The sequence below is a fragment of the Corvus hawaiiensis genome, chromosome 1 (assembly GCF_020740725.1).
Source record: "Corvus hawaiiensis isolate bCorHaw1 chromosome 1, bCorHaw1.pri.cur, whole genome shotgun sequence".
In the NCBI taxonomy this organism is placed as follows: domain Eukaryota; kingdom Metazoa; phylum Chordata; class Aves; order Passeriformes; family Corvidae; genus Corvus; species Corvus hawaiiensis.
The window spans coordinates 51,583,387-51,599,878 of NC_063213.1; the positions used below are offsets into that span (position 1 = coordinate 51,583,387).

At 34.3% G+C, this 16,492-nt stretch overlaps 1 protein-coding gene across 8 annotated transcripts in view; it reads left to right on the forward strand.

The window, feature by feature from the left end:
- Positions 1-16,492, forward strand: part of DGKB (diacylglycerol kinase beta) — a 382,874-nt gene that overhangs the window by 180,316 nt on the left and 186,066 nt on the right. For all 8 annotated transcript variants that reach the window (XM_048304406.1, XM_048304384.1, XM_048304373.1 and 5 more), the window contains 3 exons: positions 3,806-3,891; positions 6,150-6,239; positions 8,775-8,935. In XM_048304406.1, the coding sequence (XP_048160363.1) occupies positions 3,806-3,891; positions 6,150-6,239; positions 8,775-8,935 (337 nt within the window). The remainder of the gene's footprint in view (positions 1-3,805; positions 3,892-6,149; positions 6,240-8,774; positions 8,936-16,492) is intronic.

Below are 16,492 nucleotides of genomic sequence, written 5' to 3' on the forward strand. Positions count from 1 at the left end.
TCTATTATTTAAAATGTCTAATTTATGGTATTTTTATACTCTATAATAGAAATTATATCCACAAAAGTTGTATTTCTTTATAACTTCCTTAATCATTTAATTTGGAGAACACCTAGTTTTTAGATTCTAGTTGCAAGTTTGCCTCAACAGGCCTTTCTAAATCTTAAATTCTGCCCACTTAAAAGATGCCCAAGATAACAAAACTGACTCCCTACAACTTACACTGTAATTTAGTTGGGAATCTACAGCACCTGGGCTTTTTTACCTTCACAAAGCAAGAGGCCTGTTTTGAAAATTACACTATTTTCCTTGATTATTTGAATTTCCTTAATCATTTGAATTGATTGCTAGAGCATTTCTTTGCTATTGGACATTTGGAGTACCCAAATTCTGGAAAGATACATACACCAAGAGTATTTTTAGAAAATAATAACTGCATGGTTATTTTCTTTTGAACAAAATATTGAATCTGATCCATATTTTCTTGGAAGAATTACATTTTTGCCAAAGAATGGCAAAGCCATTGGATTGATTGTACTCTAATGATAAAAAATATTTTTGTACACCACGAATCCGTAGTACTTAGAATTCATCAAGTCTTCACATATGAAACTTAAATCCTGAGTTTAAAGATGTAGTTTAAGCAGCTGTTTAACAATATTTTTGCTTCTATGACATCTGTGGTGTTGGCACCTTATACCTATCCTGAGATCCACTAGTGGATTATTCTTTGCTTGGACTGTAGACAGTCTTAAGTTTTGCTTCCACTGTGTGAAGAATGCTGAAGATTTAATGCATTGCTCCTGTTATGCCACCTTGTGTGGCTGAGCACCTGAAGTTCTGCACAGTGCGCTGCACTTGGATATAAGTGCAAAAGTCATGTGCGGGGAACTAAATGGAAAACATTGCAATTTATGTTTTCATTACTATGAGTAAAACTTCAGTTTTACTCTAATAAATTAAATTAATTAAATAAATTTAAATAAATACTTTAGGTCTTTCCTTAAAAAGTTTTATACGAATGTGTATGTGTTTGCTACCTGTGCATAAATCAATTAATTGCATGATTCAAAATCAAATTGTTACATCCTCTAGCATTGGTATTTTATTCATAAATAGATCCCCTGCACTCCTATGGATTTGATGAAGTGATTATGAAAACATGTCAAAAATGGTGGATAAAAAGTAACAGGTGCTATTAAAACACTAACCGAGCACAGTTTTCTTGGTAAGCAATACTGAATTTCTCCGTAAAGGTCTATGAAGAAATCTGAAAGAAATTCTTTCTTTACAAGTGTAACGCTTACTGAGTCTGAATGAAACCTTATAAAACTGTGTTCCCTTCCCAACTCCTAATGTGGGCTGCACATTCTAATTCAATGAATAAGGTTTATTTACATATATAATTATATAACTATATTTAATTTTATAAATTAATTTGATTTTATAAATATTTATATCTGCTATACTATATTTATATACACTACATTTATATATGCAAATATACAATGTAACATGTATTTTATTTATTTTGTGTGTTAGACTTTTATACTATTTTTATATTATTTATATATAATTTAAATATTATTATATTTATATTAATGAAAAGAAAAAGTTATGTGAATTTAATGCTATACTTTGGAAAATTCACTGTCTGTGAATATAAAAAGCTCCAAGGGAAATACAAATGCAGCCTATTGAAAATGTTTTTCACAATATGATTTTGCCGGATTTTTCAGTCCCCCACTTTTTTGAAGTTATTCTTTTCTGATGAAGATTAACTATATAGTCAAAACAAAAAGAATGTTTGATAGCCATATGGTGAAGAAGCTTATTTATAAAAAATGGCAGAGGTTTAGGTCTATATTCTGCCAGTCTGGAGCAATGCTAAAATCAACCCTGTACTTTTGGTGTTGTTTTAGTTGGTTGTTTTTTTCTGGACTTTCTTTTCCACATCTGCTACATGAGGTAGAAATGTTTAAAATTTAGAAGTCACTCTGACGTCACCTCTGGGCTATAATTTGACTTTAAATTAAGCTGAAATACCTTCAGTATAGGAAGCAATGTAATTACACCTGGTAACTTTCTGCAAACCCAACACATTGGGTCAAAGTGGGAATGCTGGTGGCAGGAGCATTTGTCTCTATGCCAGGCCTTGTGAGGGGATGGACATGTACACCTGGGGGCCAGGGCATATCTCAGTGCCTACTCTTGCAGTGGTGTGAGGTGACTTCCAGAAGAGGACCTTTCAGCACGTATGCTTATTAGATCTCTTCCCCATGTGTACCCAGTCAGATTTGGCACACGACATTTTGAATCACAGGAAATCCTACAGCACTTTTCTTGCAGATGTGTGAAGTAGAACATAAAAGGGGTGAGAAGGTCAAGGCAGCCTTTAATACAAGGTGAATAAGCATCCTTCAGGCATTATATTTGCACTTGAAATTGCTTAAGAGCTCTTCTGAGCAAAGAAAATTACAGGGAGTGGGACATGTGATGGGCTTAATTCTATGCAACTTGGCTAAAATTGAAATTCTGGTCAAAAACTAATAGAACAAGAAGTTGTCCTGTCATCTTCTACATTTTACATAACTTTTTTGGTCATTGTTTTTTTCATTTCCTTCTCCCGTTCTAACTCTTTTACTCTGTAATTTTTCATGTGCTCTTGATTTTATCAAGAGGTCCAAAAAAATTTTAAAACTTTCTAAGGACAGGAGCTCCATTCCCCCTGCAGCATTAAAATTTCATATGGAAAACAGTTGGAATTAAACACTTACAAGCTATTGTCTATATTTATTTGTGTTCAAGACTTTGTGTAAAATGTATTTATTAGTTGTGCATTTATTAGGAGATTGCAAACTGGAAATCAGATCTGGTCACTAGAATGTAGAATATCCATTAAGGTATCTGTAACACTAATGAATACAATATATGTGAATGTACATATACATACATACAGAGTAATACAACAAGATTACTGGAAGTTTTTTGTCTAGTCACAGTTTATGTGTAAGGGATGATTTCAGCATATATCAAAAGCTATCCTGAAATGATGCTTTTAAAGTAAAATTATTGCACCTTAGCGTTGTTCTGATATATCCTCACTTTTTAGCATTATGCAACATTGTTATAGAATGAAGTGGCTAAGTAGGTGCTGATACTCACTTGATGGATATGGAAGCAAAAATAGCCAAGCAAATATTACCAAAGATATTTTACTTTTAAAATACGGTTTTTAAGATGATAAAATGTGTGCCTTCAATCTGCTGCTTTCTCATTTTGTATTAAACCATGATGCAGAATTGTTTTTACCAACCGCAGAATGTCCAGCTTAATATGCACCAGTGTCCTACCAGAAGTATGAAGTTTTCTTTATAGAAAGAACTTCACAAATAAATGTTCTGGCTAATACATTTAGACAACATAGACTTTTCTGTCTTGACAGACTACCTATCCATTTACAACTAGGTGAACAGATAATGTTCTCTGATAATGGTTTCAAACAAGACTTGAAGTGAGACAAAGGTTGGACTAACCATCAGGTAGAAACTTTTTTTAGTGTTAGTGTACCATAATAACCCTTAAATTATTGATTTTGTTTAAAATATTTCAGATAATACTGATAATAATTAATAATAACGTTGGGTAGTATTTGTCTAAAAAATGAATACGTAAGCAAAATTGCTTTTTATTTTAAGTGATCACTTGCTATTTACTATTAAATGAAATGTCTTAAGGCATAAAATGTTTACATAATGCACAATTATATTGATCATAATTAGGTATCTTCATTTACTCTTTTTAGGTTAAATTTTTTCCGAGATGTTGCTGAATTCAGAGTACTAGCATGTGGTGGAGATGGAACAGTAGGCTGGATTTTGGATTGCATAGGTAATCTATAGCCTTTACACAGTTTTGCTTGCCTCATGGTTTTCATTTTAATGGTCTTCCTTGCATACCAATGCATGGATACAACTATTTCAAGCAACAGCTTGTTCATTTAAATGTTTGAAATGTGTTAGTTTGGGACATGATTATTTTTAAAGGCACTCAAATTGCAAAAGTTATATAAAATCTCTAGACAAGTTCAGTGTTGCTGGATTTCCTGAAAGCAAGAAATTTGAATTAATCTATTTTAATTTCAGTTCAAAGTCTATTCCACAACTGAATCAAATCTGACTTGCTAATTTTAAGACAATTTAATTTAGCACAGTTGCTTTTTTTAGTTACCGAATTTTTGGCTATGCTCTATTATCCCGTAATGGAGATCATGTATGAAGAGATAAGTCAGTTTTGGGGTTCTTTCAGTCAGTTGTCTGCAAAGTTCTCTGTACAAATCATAAGGAAGGCCCAGAAGTCAAGGTATTGCAGACTTACAAGACTTAATTTTATCAAGGATTGTTAAGGAGAATGTCTTCCACATCATATGAACATTTATTTGGTGTTAGGCTGCAGAGAAAAATAGTGGGCATGTGTGACAGTGGAATCAGGAAGAGGATCAAGAGAGGTCAAAAGACTCAACTGAAATTTTATCTAAAGTGTTTAAAAGTGTGTGCTTTTTGGGGGACCAGAAAACCTTTAAAAGTTCACTGAAATGTAAACCTGATGTCATGAAGGAACGTTAGCAAAGGAATATCTCTAATCTTGGATGGAAAAAAGTCTTTTTGCAAATGCAAGCTACTGGTTGTAGCTCTCAAATAGCTTTCAGAGTCATAAATTAATGTACATGAACATCAAGTGCATTGTCTAAACTTGCAAGAAACAAAGTTTTACAGCTGTTAATTGTGTCATCACTGTTTTCATGAGGTCTAAAATGTCATGCAGTTGCTTTCTCTTTCAGTAACGTACTATATTGTGCAGCATTTTTTGAGGTATGGAACTAAGAAATTACTTGGGGGATCCAGGAACCATCTTTTTTAATAGGTGCAGAAAGTATGTTTTCAGTGCTGCCTTTTAGGGAGCTAAAGCACTTTAGTATAGAAACTTTAAGAGCACACCTGTTTCTAGACACTTTCTAATTTGATTTTCCCTGATGTCTTGATACACAAAGAGCTTTATCTGAGAACAGAGCAAGAAAAAAAAAAGGGGAAAAATAAAAAAAAAAGAAAAGAAAGGAAAATTAAACAAAAGCAAAAAATAATTCTCATCAGTTTGAAACTTTAAAAAAAATTGTTCTATTAAATATTACATTCTCTGAAAAATTTCCATTAAACTGGCTATATGAATGTTAACCCTTTCTAAAATACTGATAAACATTGATGTCCCCTGCTACATCCATTGTATAGATAAACTCCTGCTGATTATTGCTGATAATTGTGCATAATTCTATAAACAAAATAACTGATTAATTAATTATAACTTTTAAACTAGACATACTATTCATTCACATTAAATGGGAAATTTGACAAATTATGTATTTGAAATATATATTCCAGCTTTCAGAAAAGCTTTCTTGACAAGGGTTTTCTCATTGGGTTTTGAAGAGATCCTTGGGCTTAAAATGCTACAAAAATACCAGTAAAGACTGAAAAGACACTGTAAATTCATTCATTTCAAAACACTGCTTAATAAATACAAAATTGCTACTTAAAGACTTGACAGACAAGTGCCCCCTTTGGATGGCAGGTTTAATTCCTGACAGGCAAACCCATCTAAGGTCTTGTGTCAGTTCCAAGGACTTCTTGGTAGTGGTGCTCAGGTATAGATACAAATCCAGGTGAATACACAGTTAAACACAAATTTGGTCACCCAGGTGAAAAAGTAGAAGGTTCACCTCATTATTCATGCCTTTAACTATTACTTTTCTGCATTCATAGCTGGGAATGGCAGAGCTGAGAACTAGACAGAGAACACCATACTCAGTCTTGGAAAGATCTTGAGTATCATTGTTTGTGAATGTTTGTCACATCTATGATTTATGAAATCCTTATGATAACAAATGAGTAAATTGGGATTAAGGATTGAATATCGAGTGGAGAAGGGGCTACAAAAGGGACTGACAGTGAAATGCTCATTGCTGAGCAGGCAGCATAATTTCATATACAAAACAAGTCTTTCACTGAAACAAAACCTAACACAGTTATCATATAATAACATGTAGTTAGATCATTTTTGTTCCTTAGTTACGTTTTTTCCTTCTTTATTCACAGAGAAAGCGAACTTGATTAAGCATCCTCCTGTTGCTATCCTGCCTCTTGGGACTGGCAATGATTTAGCAAGGTGTCTGAGATGGGGAGGAGGTAAACACAAATGAAAATGCAATGTCTTATGGAACTAAAAAAAAATAAAAACCTTTTGCATCAACATCCACATTTGGATTTGTTTTCATAAAGAACCATTATCACCTTATCTATTTTTGGAATGATCTGTTTGTAAATGTTGTACAGATATGTAAGATATTAAAGGTTGTAATCACACTTCATACCTTGTTTGTAGATTCTGCTGACACCAAAACCGTTCCAAAGTGTAATGAGAATAGTGTATAGCAGTTTGGTTGGCTTTTTACCATCTGTATTGCAGTTACTGCTTTGATAAATACCTTGTAAAGGGAGCAGTCTTAAATGGATTTTAATTGGGAGTGTTCTGAAAGGGTTACTGGAAACGTCTAATAATGGGTTAGGAGTGGTTTAAGCTTTTTTAATCTTTAAAAATATTAAATGAAAAACATGTCTCAGCCTTGGACAAGTTCCTTTGATCCACTCCCTTTCTGTTTTCCTACAGAGGATTCCAGACAATAAGTGCTGTGGTACTATTTATCAGAAAATGAGAAGGCAAAAAATGCTGAAAGAAGAATATATAGAAAATTGAACGTTTAATACCCTTTGCATCCTTTCCTGGATGTATGGAGACTTACACTCAGCTTCTCCAAAAATTCTGTTCAGAATTTGTATTACAGGAGAACTTGAAGGAGACACAAGGAAGAAAATCTTAGACCAGAGTCAATCTGTGGTGAAAGCACCTCAATTTATGGGCTCATAGCCAGGTCTATTTCAGGTCTTGGTTGTTTCAATTGAGATGTTTTGTATTTGGAACTTGGTTGGTTTTTTTTTGGAACTTCTCAGCCTTTGCAGTTATCTTACTTCTTCTGTCTCATCAGTTTCCTTTCCAAATGTCTGCCTTGTTGCCAGATATTCTTTAGAAAATTCTCAGTAGTTTCCATGCTGTAGCACTTTGTTAACCATAATGTTCTGTCAAATCATTTGAGAACCTCCTTTATTTTCTCTGTCACAACTGTTGATTGTTTACATTCTTATAGTCTTAGGGGAAAAGAAGGAAAACAAACAAGCCAAAACCAAATCAGCCTTGCTTAACTTTCTGAATTGTTCATAGAGCCATAGAGTAACTAGGCTGAAAGGGGTCATAGGAAGTCACTAGTCTGTGTCACTGCTGTTCCAAGCACGGTCCAGCCATGAGAACATTTAATCACATTAGCTGGGACCTGTCCTTATCTTCACTTTTATTTATGTCCTGTATCTTAAGTGATTCCATTTGGACTAAAGTAGAAAAAGGCAATATGAAAATATTCTGGGTTTCATCATTCTTTGCCCAGTTGCTTTGTGGTAAACAATACCATAATACAGATTTTCTGGAACTTCCATAGATGGGAGAGGAGACAGGGATTTCAGAAACTAAATTGCTGGTGAGTGATCTCAAGGATGCAGAGAAATGGAATTGTGCATGCTGCTGTCATGTGGTGGTTGTCAGTAACTAGCAAAAGTGTGCTAGACAGCCGTAAACAAATACATCAGCAATGGGTTTTGATCAAGGAGGCTTTGAGTGGCTTGGCCTGCTAAAGGTGTTAATGACACTGGCAGTACATATTTCTTGAATAGAAGATCTTGTTTTTTCTGCTTTGAAGAAGGACTGAATCCCCAGATCTTAGCTGTCTATTACAAAGTCATTTGTTCTGAATAATATTCAGAGTTGATAATGTCCCGTAGTAAAACCCCCACAGTTTTTCTTCATGCACACATGTATGTTGTATATACTCATGAGTGCATAAACAAGTTTTCTACTCAGTTTAGTGAAATACATGTGGGTGCTTATTTGCAAGTAAGAGTAAGCTCTCTCTACAAAGCAGGACGAGGCTCATGAAGAAGTTGTTGGAATATGCAAAAATGTTACTTTTGCTGATAAAGCTATCAGCTATAGATTTGCAATTTTGGATTTTTTATGCTAAACCAGATTGAAACAATCCATGAAAATTAGTAGACAGCCTTTCACCTTTCATTGTCTTGTCAGGCAAAACTACAATATGTCTCTTTTCCATAAATTTTGAAATCAAAGAAATTTAAATATTAAGATTAATTTCACATCAAGAACAATTTGCAAAGTACCACAGTAGCTTTTTGAATCATTTGGAAAATTCAAGAGATTGGCAAATTTTGAAAATCTCATTATTTTCTTCATCACAAATCTGATGACCACTGAAATCTGTAGAGTTATTCTAAATTTACATGCTTAATTAGCTTCGTATTTGTACTTCTTTTAATGGCAAGTGCTGGAAAATTGTCAATACTTCAAGCACAATCCTGCTTTTAAGGTATTATATGCATAGATTTCATTTTTCCAGTCATAGAATCATAGAATATTTTGTGTTGGAAGGGATCTTTGAAGGCTGGTTAACTAGTCCAACCCTCCCTGCAATGAGCAGGGGCATCTTCAATTAGATCAGGTTGCTCAGAGCCCTGTCCAACCAGCCATCTAGAAAGAGAAAGAAAATGTAATGAAACTTTATTATGCTTGATTAAATAACTGGTTTTATGTTTTGCTAGGGTATGAAGGTGAGAATTTGATGAAGATCTTAAAAGACATTGAGAATAGCTCAGAGATTTTACTGGACAGGTGGAAATTCGAAGTAATACCCAATGATAAAGATGAGAAAGGAGACCCAGTGCCTTACAACATCATCAATAACTACTTTTCTATTGGCGTGGTAAGACTTACACTTATCCTTAAGTGATTTTCTTTTTCTGTTTTGAATAAATATTTGCATCACATGCCTTCAGATGAAGAACTGTTGGCTAGAGATAATTTATAATGTTGTTTTGCTAGTGAAATGAATACATAGATGACTGACAGCAATTTGCATAAATTTACTTCCTCACATTCAAACCTGAATTATTTTTCAGGACCTTCTACCTTCCCATTTGTAAAGAAGATATTTGTGTTGTTCTTAATGGTTTATGAGCAGCCATAATAATAAACTTATATTCTCATTTTGAAGGTCCTATAAAAATATAAAGGAAAAACTAATCAATAAGAACTCTTAAGTAATCTTTTCCATTAGTATTCACATAGTCAAAACTGTTTAAAAGAACAGTTGCATTCTTTATTTCTTCAGGGCAGTTTTAAATAATAAAACAATAATACAAAAAGAAAGCCCTGCATGTATTTTCTTGGTTCTGCCTTGTAGGGATATTCACAGTTTGAATTAATTAGGAGGAAAAGGGTTTAAGCAACTCTTCATGTCTGAGGAACTGCATCTCTGGTTTGTGCTTCTCTGTGGTTTTCTATGTACTATCTATGCTTCTGAATATTAGCAGAATTCCTTTATTCATATTTGATTTGTGATTTGTTGTTAATTTCAGATACTATTCTGAAGAACCACTATTTCGTACCTCATTTGGGTTTTTCCTGCGTGATTCTTCCTGCCTAGATGCAGAAACTTACATTTGTTTGAATTACACTCTCTTTTAATTTTTACTGTTTCTCCAAGGCACTGTGAAAACTACAACATATTGCACATTGCCTCATAGATTCTTGCCAAATAATCACAGTCTCTAATCCAACATGAATAGAACTTGCTGTATGATCTTTGTAACAGTGTGGCAGAAATGGTACTTAATAACTATATAAATGTATGTTTAGAGAGGATGCGAAAGTAAAACTGAATAAAATTTTTCTTGACATGGGGCTCTTGATGTTTTAGGACCATAATTCAGGATGGAAAGGATTGCAGGAAGTCATTAATTCTAAACAGGGTAAGCTATGAGAGCAGATCACATTGCGCAGGACATTATCCATTTAGATCTTAAAAGCCCCCAAGGATGGAGATGGCACAGCCTCTCTGGGTGATGCTTGACTGTCCTTATGATGAAAGAGTTTTTTTCTACATCCTGTCTGAATCTCTCATTTCAACATAAATTATCTGTCTCCCATCCTCCTGTCATATGGGCCTCTGTGAAGAATCTGGCTTTGTCTTCTTGATACCTCCTCATAGGTACTTGCAGGCTGCTATTAGACCTCTCTGGAGCTGCCCTCTTACCAGTGAACCACCTTGCCTAGTCAGTCTTTTTTTTAAAAATCTCTCCAGCAATCAAGACCATAATATCCCAAGCTAGATACAAGAATGCTGGGGTAGACAGTGTTCAAAACCTTGCTGAAGTTGAGCATGACATCCCCTGCTCTCTCCTCATCTACAAATCTAGTTGTTTGACCATAGGTAGCAATTAGAAGGTAATTTACCCCTTGGAAGGAAAATTATACACTAAGTTGAAAGGAGTTGGAGACAGCAGTGTATGGATGTGAAAAGTTTGATTAGTATGTTCAAGCCAAACAAGCCTATTTTTTCCCTCTGGCAATCTCAAAGCTCTGATATGTCCATAAGAACTCGACTTTGTCTAAGTACAGAGAAAAAGGTAAGAAACAAACTGAGATGAATGTGTAACAAACTGTGAATGAGTATGGGTAATATTCAACCCGATGGAAGCACAGAGCATGGAAGGACCATGAAAAGTGGATGCCAAGCCGTGTGTCAGTTTCAAAGCAGGAGCTAGAAAACATCTAAGAGAAATGTAGAATAAGATAAAGATTTTTCAATTGCTCACATCCATCATTCTGTCAGGATGGCAAGATACCAGGAGAGAAGTTCCATCTGCTTCCTAATAATACTGGAGTCACTGATAACAGCTAAATATCCAAGAAAAATGTGCATTAACATAGTCAAATCATATTTGCTTTAAAAAACAAAAATACCACCACCCCAAGGAAAACCAAATGAAACCAAAAAACGTCTTCAAGAATATGGTAGGATCATCTGAAAATGAAAGCTTATCTTGGAAAATCACAGATTTGGTGAGCTGGACAAACATAACTGGTAGTATTAGAGGATTAATGAGGAGGCATGACAGAGACAGGAAACGTCAGGCCAACTGTCAGACAGTGGCAAGTTCAATTACCAATGTACTTTAGAGAAAATAAAATTATTTTCTCCATAATCTACCCAACCAGCATTAATAGTCATACATTCATGCACTAGGTTGATATTATCCCAGTGATCATCAAAGACAGACTTCAGTAATATCAGTATTGTTGTGTTATCACAGACTATTTTTGGGCTTGAGATGCATTTCTGTAGTTGCTGCAGTAATGGAATTTCAGCCTTGTCACTTCATTTAGCTAACTTGCTGTTGCTATAATCAGAGGGAGTATGTGAGTGTAGACAGAGTATTTCATTGGACATACTGTTTGTCATGGTTAACTGTTAACCTCTTCCCTATGGATAAAACAGCTCAACTTTCGCGGTTTTTTTCAAGCACTCAGCTGCTTACCATTAATGGTGGCTCAACATGTATATGTGGACAGGATAAGCTTGTGTGCTGTAACACCCCTGCACACCTGCTGTATCTTATCCTAGCTATTTTTCATTTCTGTATGTCAAGTCTGTAAAGAACTCCAAAAACCAAAAACCCAACACTTCCCTAATCTAATGCTATCTTAGAGCAGATAAATAGTTTCACAAAATCGGTAATAACTCTTCAGTTCAGTGCTTAAAATTACCCCTCCCGGCAAAAAAAACCCAAAACAACATCCAAGAAAACAAAATAATCCTCAGATTAAATCTCCATATACTCGTGACTCTATGTGTTATTTGAAAATAAAAGGAAAATAGTGGATAATGATATCCTGAAAAAAACCCTTATTTTTGCAAACAATTGTTATCAAGTCTGCTCTCAGATCTTGCCTGGATTGAAACATTTTCTTCAGTTATGCAGGCATAGTAAAGCATAAATGCACATTGTTAATTATGAAATGGATGGGCCTATATTCTATTCACAATAAATGTACTCAATTCAAGTAGACACAAAACCAGGTAAACATGGAAGATGGTGACATAATCATGTGCTGATTGAGGCCTGAGCAGCAGTCATGGAAGATGAGTGACAAACAGACAGTGAGGCAAACTCTCACATAAAAGCAAAATAGGAAAACAACTTGAGAACATTGTTACCTTGAGAAGGACTTCCATGTGCACTGTTAGGAAACTCTGTCATGGCACGGCCAAAAATTTTATGTAGCGCTAAGGTGCAAAGAAAGAGTTCTTTTAAGCTTAGGGATAAGTAGCTTAGTTGTCAAGCAATATTGTTGATTCTAATCACTGAAAAGGGAGTGACTGTCAAGGCTGTTTATCTTTTATTGGGAAGTTTTTGGAGAATGTCAAATATGTAGAGAAGTTATATTGCTTATTTTTGGTGCTTCTCACATAATTTCTCACACAAAGTGAGACAAAGTGGGTATTTTTATAATGGAAAGAATGCCTCATTAAATGTCCCATTGTGATTAAACATTAGAAACCTTGGCTTCCACTAAATGCTTGGTTGAAAAGAGCATGTGGAAGGGGGAAGAAGCCATCTTATGTACTTCTGGATAGGAATGTGTGAGAGAGCACAATATCTCTGCTTTCTGTGTTTTCTCTTAAGGTGGATATTCAAGAGAAATTATGAAATCAAGCAAAAACTATAATGAAGTTCTTTAAAAAAAAAATCTCATTATTATTTGTTATCTCACAATTGATAATTCTTAATCCTGGAGATAGATGAGTATTTCTGAGGCTCCTCCTTGGCTGGAGCAAATAGCTGTAGGCCAAACCAAAGGCACAGCTGTAGTCACCTGAGAATCAACGTTGCTAGACCCTGATTTTTTTACATTTATTATGCAAACTACTTGAAAATATTAAATAAAAAAAACAATGATTGGACTCAGATAATGGCTTATCTCAAAAAAGTTAACAATTTTTAAACCAAACAACTCATCTATTTCCCATTGACTTTCCTGTTAGTTACTAATACCTCTTTTTATTGTTTTCCATTTTGTGGGTAATAATGCTGAAAGAAATTATGAATAGATGTTAAGATGGGAGTCCTAAAGTAGGTTTTCCAGAAGCAAGCGTAATTTTGAATTTACTGTTCTGCTACTGAATTAGCTTAGAGTTTAGACTTTATGGAGCCAAAATTAGGTCAACATGAATCAGTACTGAAGATCTTTAACCATAAACATTTTCTTTCTGTTTTTTTCCTTTTTTTTTTTACCTTTTAAATAAACCATAAATTTATCCGATATTAATAGGAGATAAAATGTTATCAATGCTGTTTGTCACTTGTATTTTTGTAACTGCATAGGGTATTGCAGAGCATATGCTGCTGAGCCCCTTGCAGTTCTGTAATTAGACTGTTGGAACATCATAAACTGAATTTGCAAACATCTGCATTGTCTTTTAGTACAATTTTGTGTAGAAAGAAATATTACTGAGCTAGATTTTAAGGAAAATTTTGCTAGATAAAGTGTGGCACAGTGCAACCTTCCCTATGTTAAAACAGTGAATACCATTCTAAAATGAAAGCAGTTCTCACGGGTGTTTAGGGCAGTATTTGAGGTGTAAGAGTAAACCAAATGACATGGTACTTACTGGTATTTACATGAGGCAATTCTAAAGATTATATTAGCAGTCATTGTCTATCCTCGTGTTTAACTGGAAATGTTTTGTATGAAAGACTGATTACGCAACTCTGATTTTCATCTCTGTTTTCTTCTTCTTGGGCCAGATTCCATTAAAATTATGAACTTTTACTTTTGACCAATTATGTAGCTGTTACATATGTAAAGAACATACAGATTCTCTGTTCATGCTTAAGTAATTGCCTACTGTTCTAGCCAGGAGGACTTCAAGGATTGCTGTCCCTTAGGAAACCAGCAGATTCCCTTAGAGGCTTGCATTCTTTGTAGATCCAGAATTGCTTCTCTCTTGTCTAGACTGATCATCTGAAGGCATGCTTTAGGGTAAACCTACTTGGGATCTTTGCTATTGGTACTGTTTTATCTACGTACCCTAAAGAGTCATTGTCAGCAGAATCAAGTTCCTTTGGAAGCTTAAAGCTACAGCTGATCTTATTCACACTATTTCATTTGCACAACGTACTTAAGATATGGAAAACATCTTATCTGTCTTCCTTACTGATAAAGAATTTAGATAAGGATCTTCCAGCCTCCCTTCAGCTGAAATTTTGAATGCATGTGCAAACACATACACAAGAACATATTGGAGGGAAAAAAAGAAATGGAATGCTCTAGGACAGCAATTAAGACAGTAACCTGGAAGAGAACTGGGATATCCAGATTCCTATTCCATCTGTTGTTTTTGTCCATTTGATTAACTTGTACATGGAAATTCAGAAACTTACATTACTCTGAGAGACTTCTTTTCTAAAATCGATAGGTACAAAATTTTAATGCTAAAACAGAACTTACAGAACTAGATCACCTCAGTCTTTCATTCAGTCTTTACAACAGGTGGTAATTGATTTCATTGCAATATGGTGATATTCTCACTTGGATGATCTACAACAAAAATATTTTTTGCAAGTGTTTTTAGTTAAGGCAGTAAAGATATCTGAATGTGCCTGGAAATGTTCTGTAAGTTCTTTGAGAAACAAGTCAGTATTATATACTGGATTAATAAAAAAATAAGCAGTTATCACATAGAGGGGAAATTTCATTAATACTAGTAAGTAATACTACAATCAGGATGTGTTCTCTGAAGAATTATTGCCATAAAGTAGTAAAGGTCTACGACAAAGACAAGTGTACTTTTATGACACCTAATATGTTACTATCCAAATGCACTATCAAATAGATATTTGGGTGCTCATGATTTAATATTCTTCAGCCTTAACCAGTCGCTAAGAGCCTCTTATTCTGCCAGTAGGGAAAAATATGACTTCTTAATTCTCATAATCATAAATTTGAACTTGCTATGGGTCTGCTTCCCCATGACTATACTCTTAAGTCATCAACCTACACTTCCATTATATCTTCTTAATTTTTTTTCTTTTTTTTTTTTTTTTGCAAGACTCAGGAAAAAAGTTAGAAAAATCTTACATAGAAGCCATATTTTTGGTTTTCTTGAGAAAGGACTTTCATTAGCATCAACAGAAACTTTGACTGCCAGAATTTTTAGTCTCAAATACAAGAGTCTTAACTACAGTTGTTCCTCTGACTATGGGATCCCATAATCTTTTATTTTCTATGTTATTTTATTATCTATGTGATTTTAGAGTATATTTATTACTGCTACTACAAAAAAAAGGAGTTTATTATTGTATATAATATTTATAGCTGTGAATGAATTTCAGTTTTATGCTGGCCCCATATTTTGAAATTTTAAAGCTTCATAGCATTTTGCTGTCCATGGTGGTGAGAAGGAATTTTTTTTCTGCATGGGAAAATATCCTAGGGACATTTGCTGATTCAGTACAGAATTTAAGTTCATGTACATCTTAATGCTGATACAATGTGACATTTAAGTATGTGTTTAAACTTTCCCGATCTAGTGAAGCACTTAAATACTTGGGTAATTTTTTAAGCATTTTTTGCATTTTCACTAATATGACTGGACAATTGCACATGTTGAATTCTGGGCATTTGGTGGAAGCTAATAAATTATTCAAGTGGGATTTTTGGTATATATAACTAAAAATCATGTTTATTGGTTTGCTGGACTAATATGAGCATAAACACATGCCTAAGTGATTTTGTGAATCCTAATCATCACTTTGAATGTGCTAATGGAATGTTGTGATATATTGCATTATTTCTGTGCCAAGGAGGGAGAGAACACTTCATAGTAAACAGTATTACTGCTTTGTAATCCAAATCACTTTTTTTTCCTGCAAAAAGGGTTAAAAAAATGAACAATTTGTCCATGTGTGAATGCAAATATAATATTAAAAGATCCATATTGGTATTGGGCGAGTAATAGTCTCAGTCAAGTAGCCAAATCTGTAAAACTGGTTGCTGTATCTGTGGGGAGAACTCTGCTCTCTTTCAGAAGGAGCATGTTCAGAACACTTTAATCCCAGATTTGAAATACTGTTATTTTGAGGAGTTGTTGATAGTTCAATGTATCATCTTGTTTAATTTTTTGCTCACATTGCTAATTCTTGCAAATTAGTTATTCTTACAGGTTTTGCTACTTGCATGTTTGAATCTTCTTTACTCTTTTCAACTTTATTGTTGAAATATTGAAATTCTTCTGCAGGAATTTTGGGTATCATATATGGCAAGTATGATGATGTCGGGTTTTTTGTTGCAGGTGGTTATTTTTTTCATATGGCAGAAAGTCACAAGCATGCCATGGAAAGTGGGATCTGTAGAATAATTCATAAATAAGGAGCGATAGGAGGCTCTTTGAAGGTTTCCTCTCGCTAATGTGTTG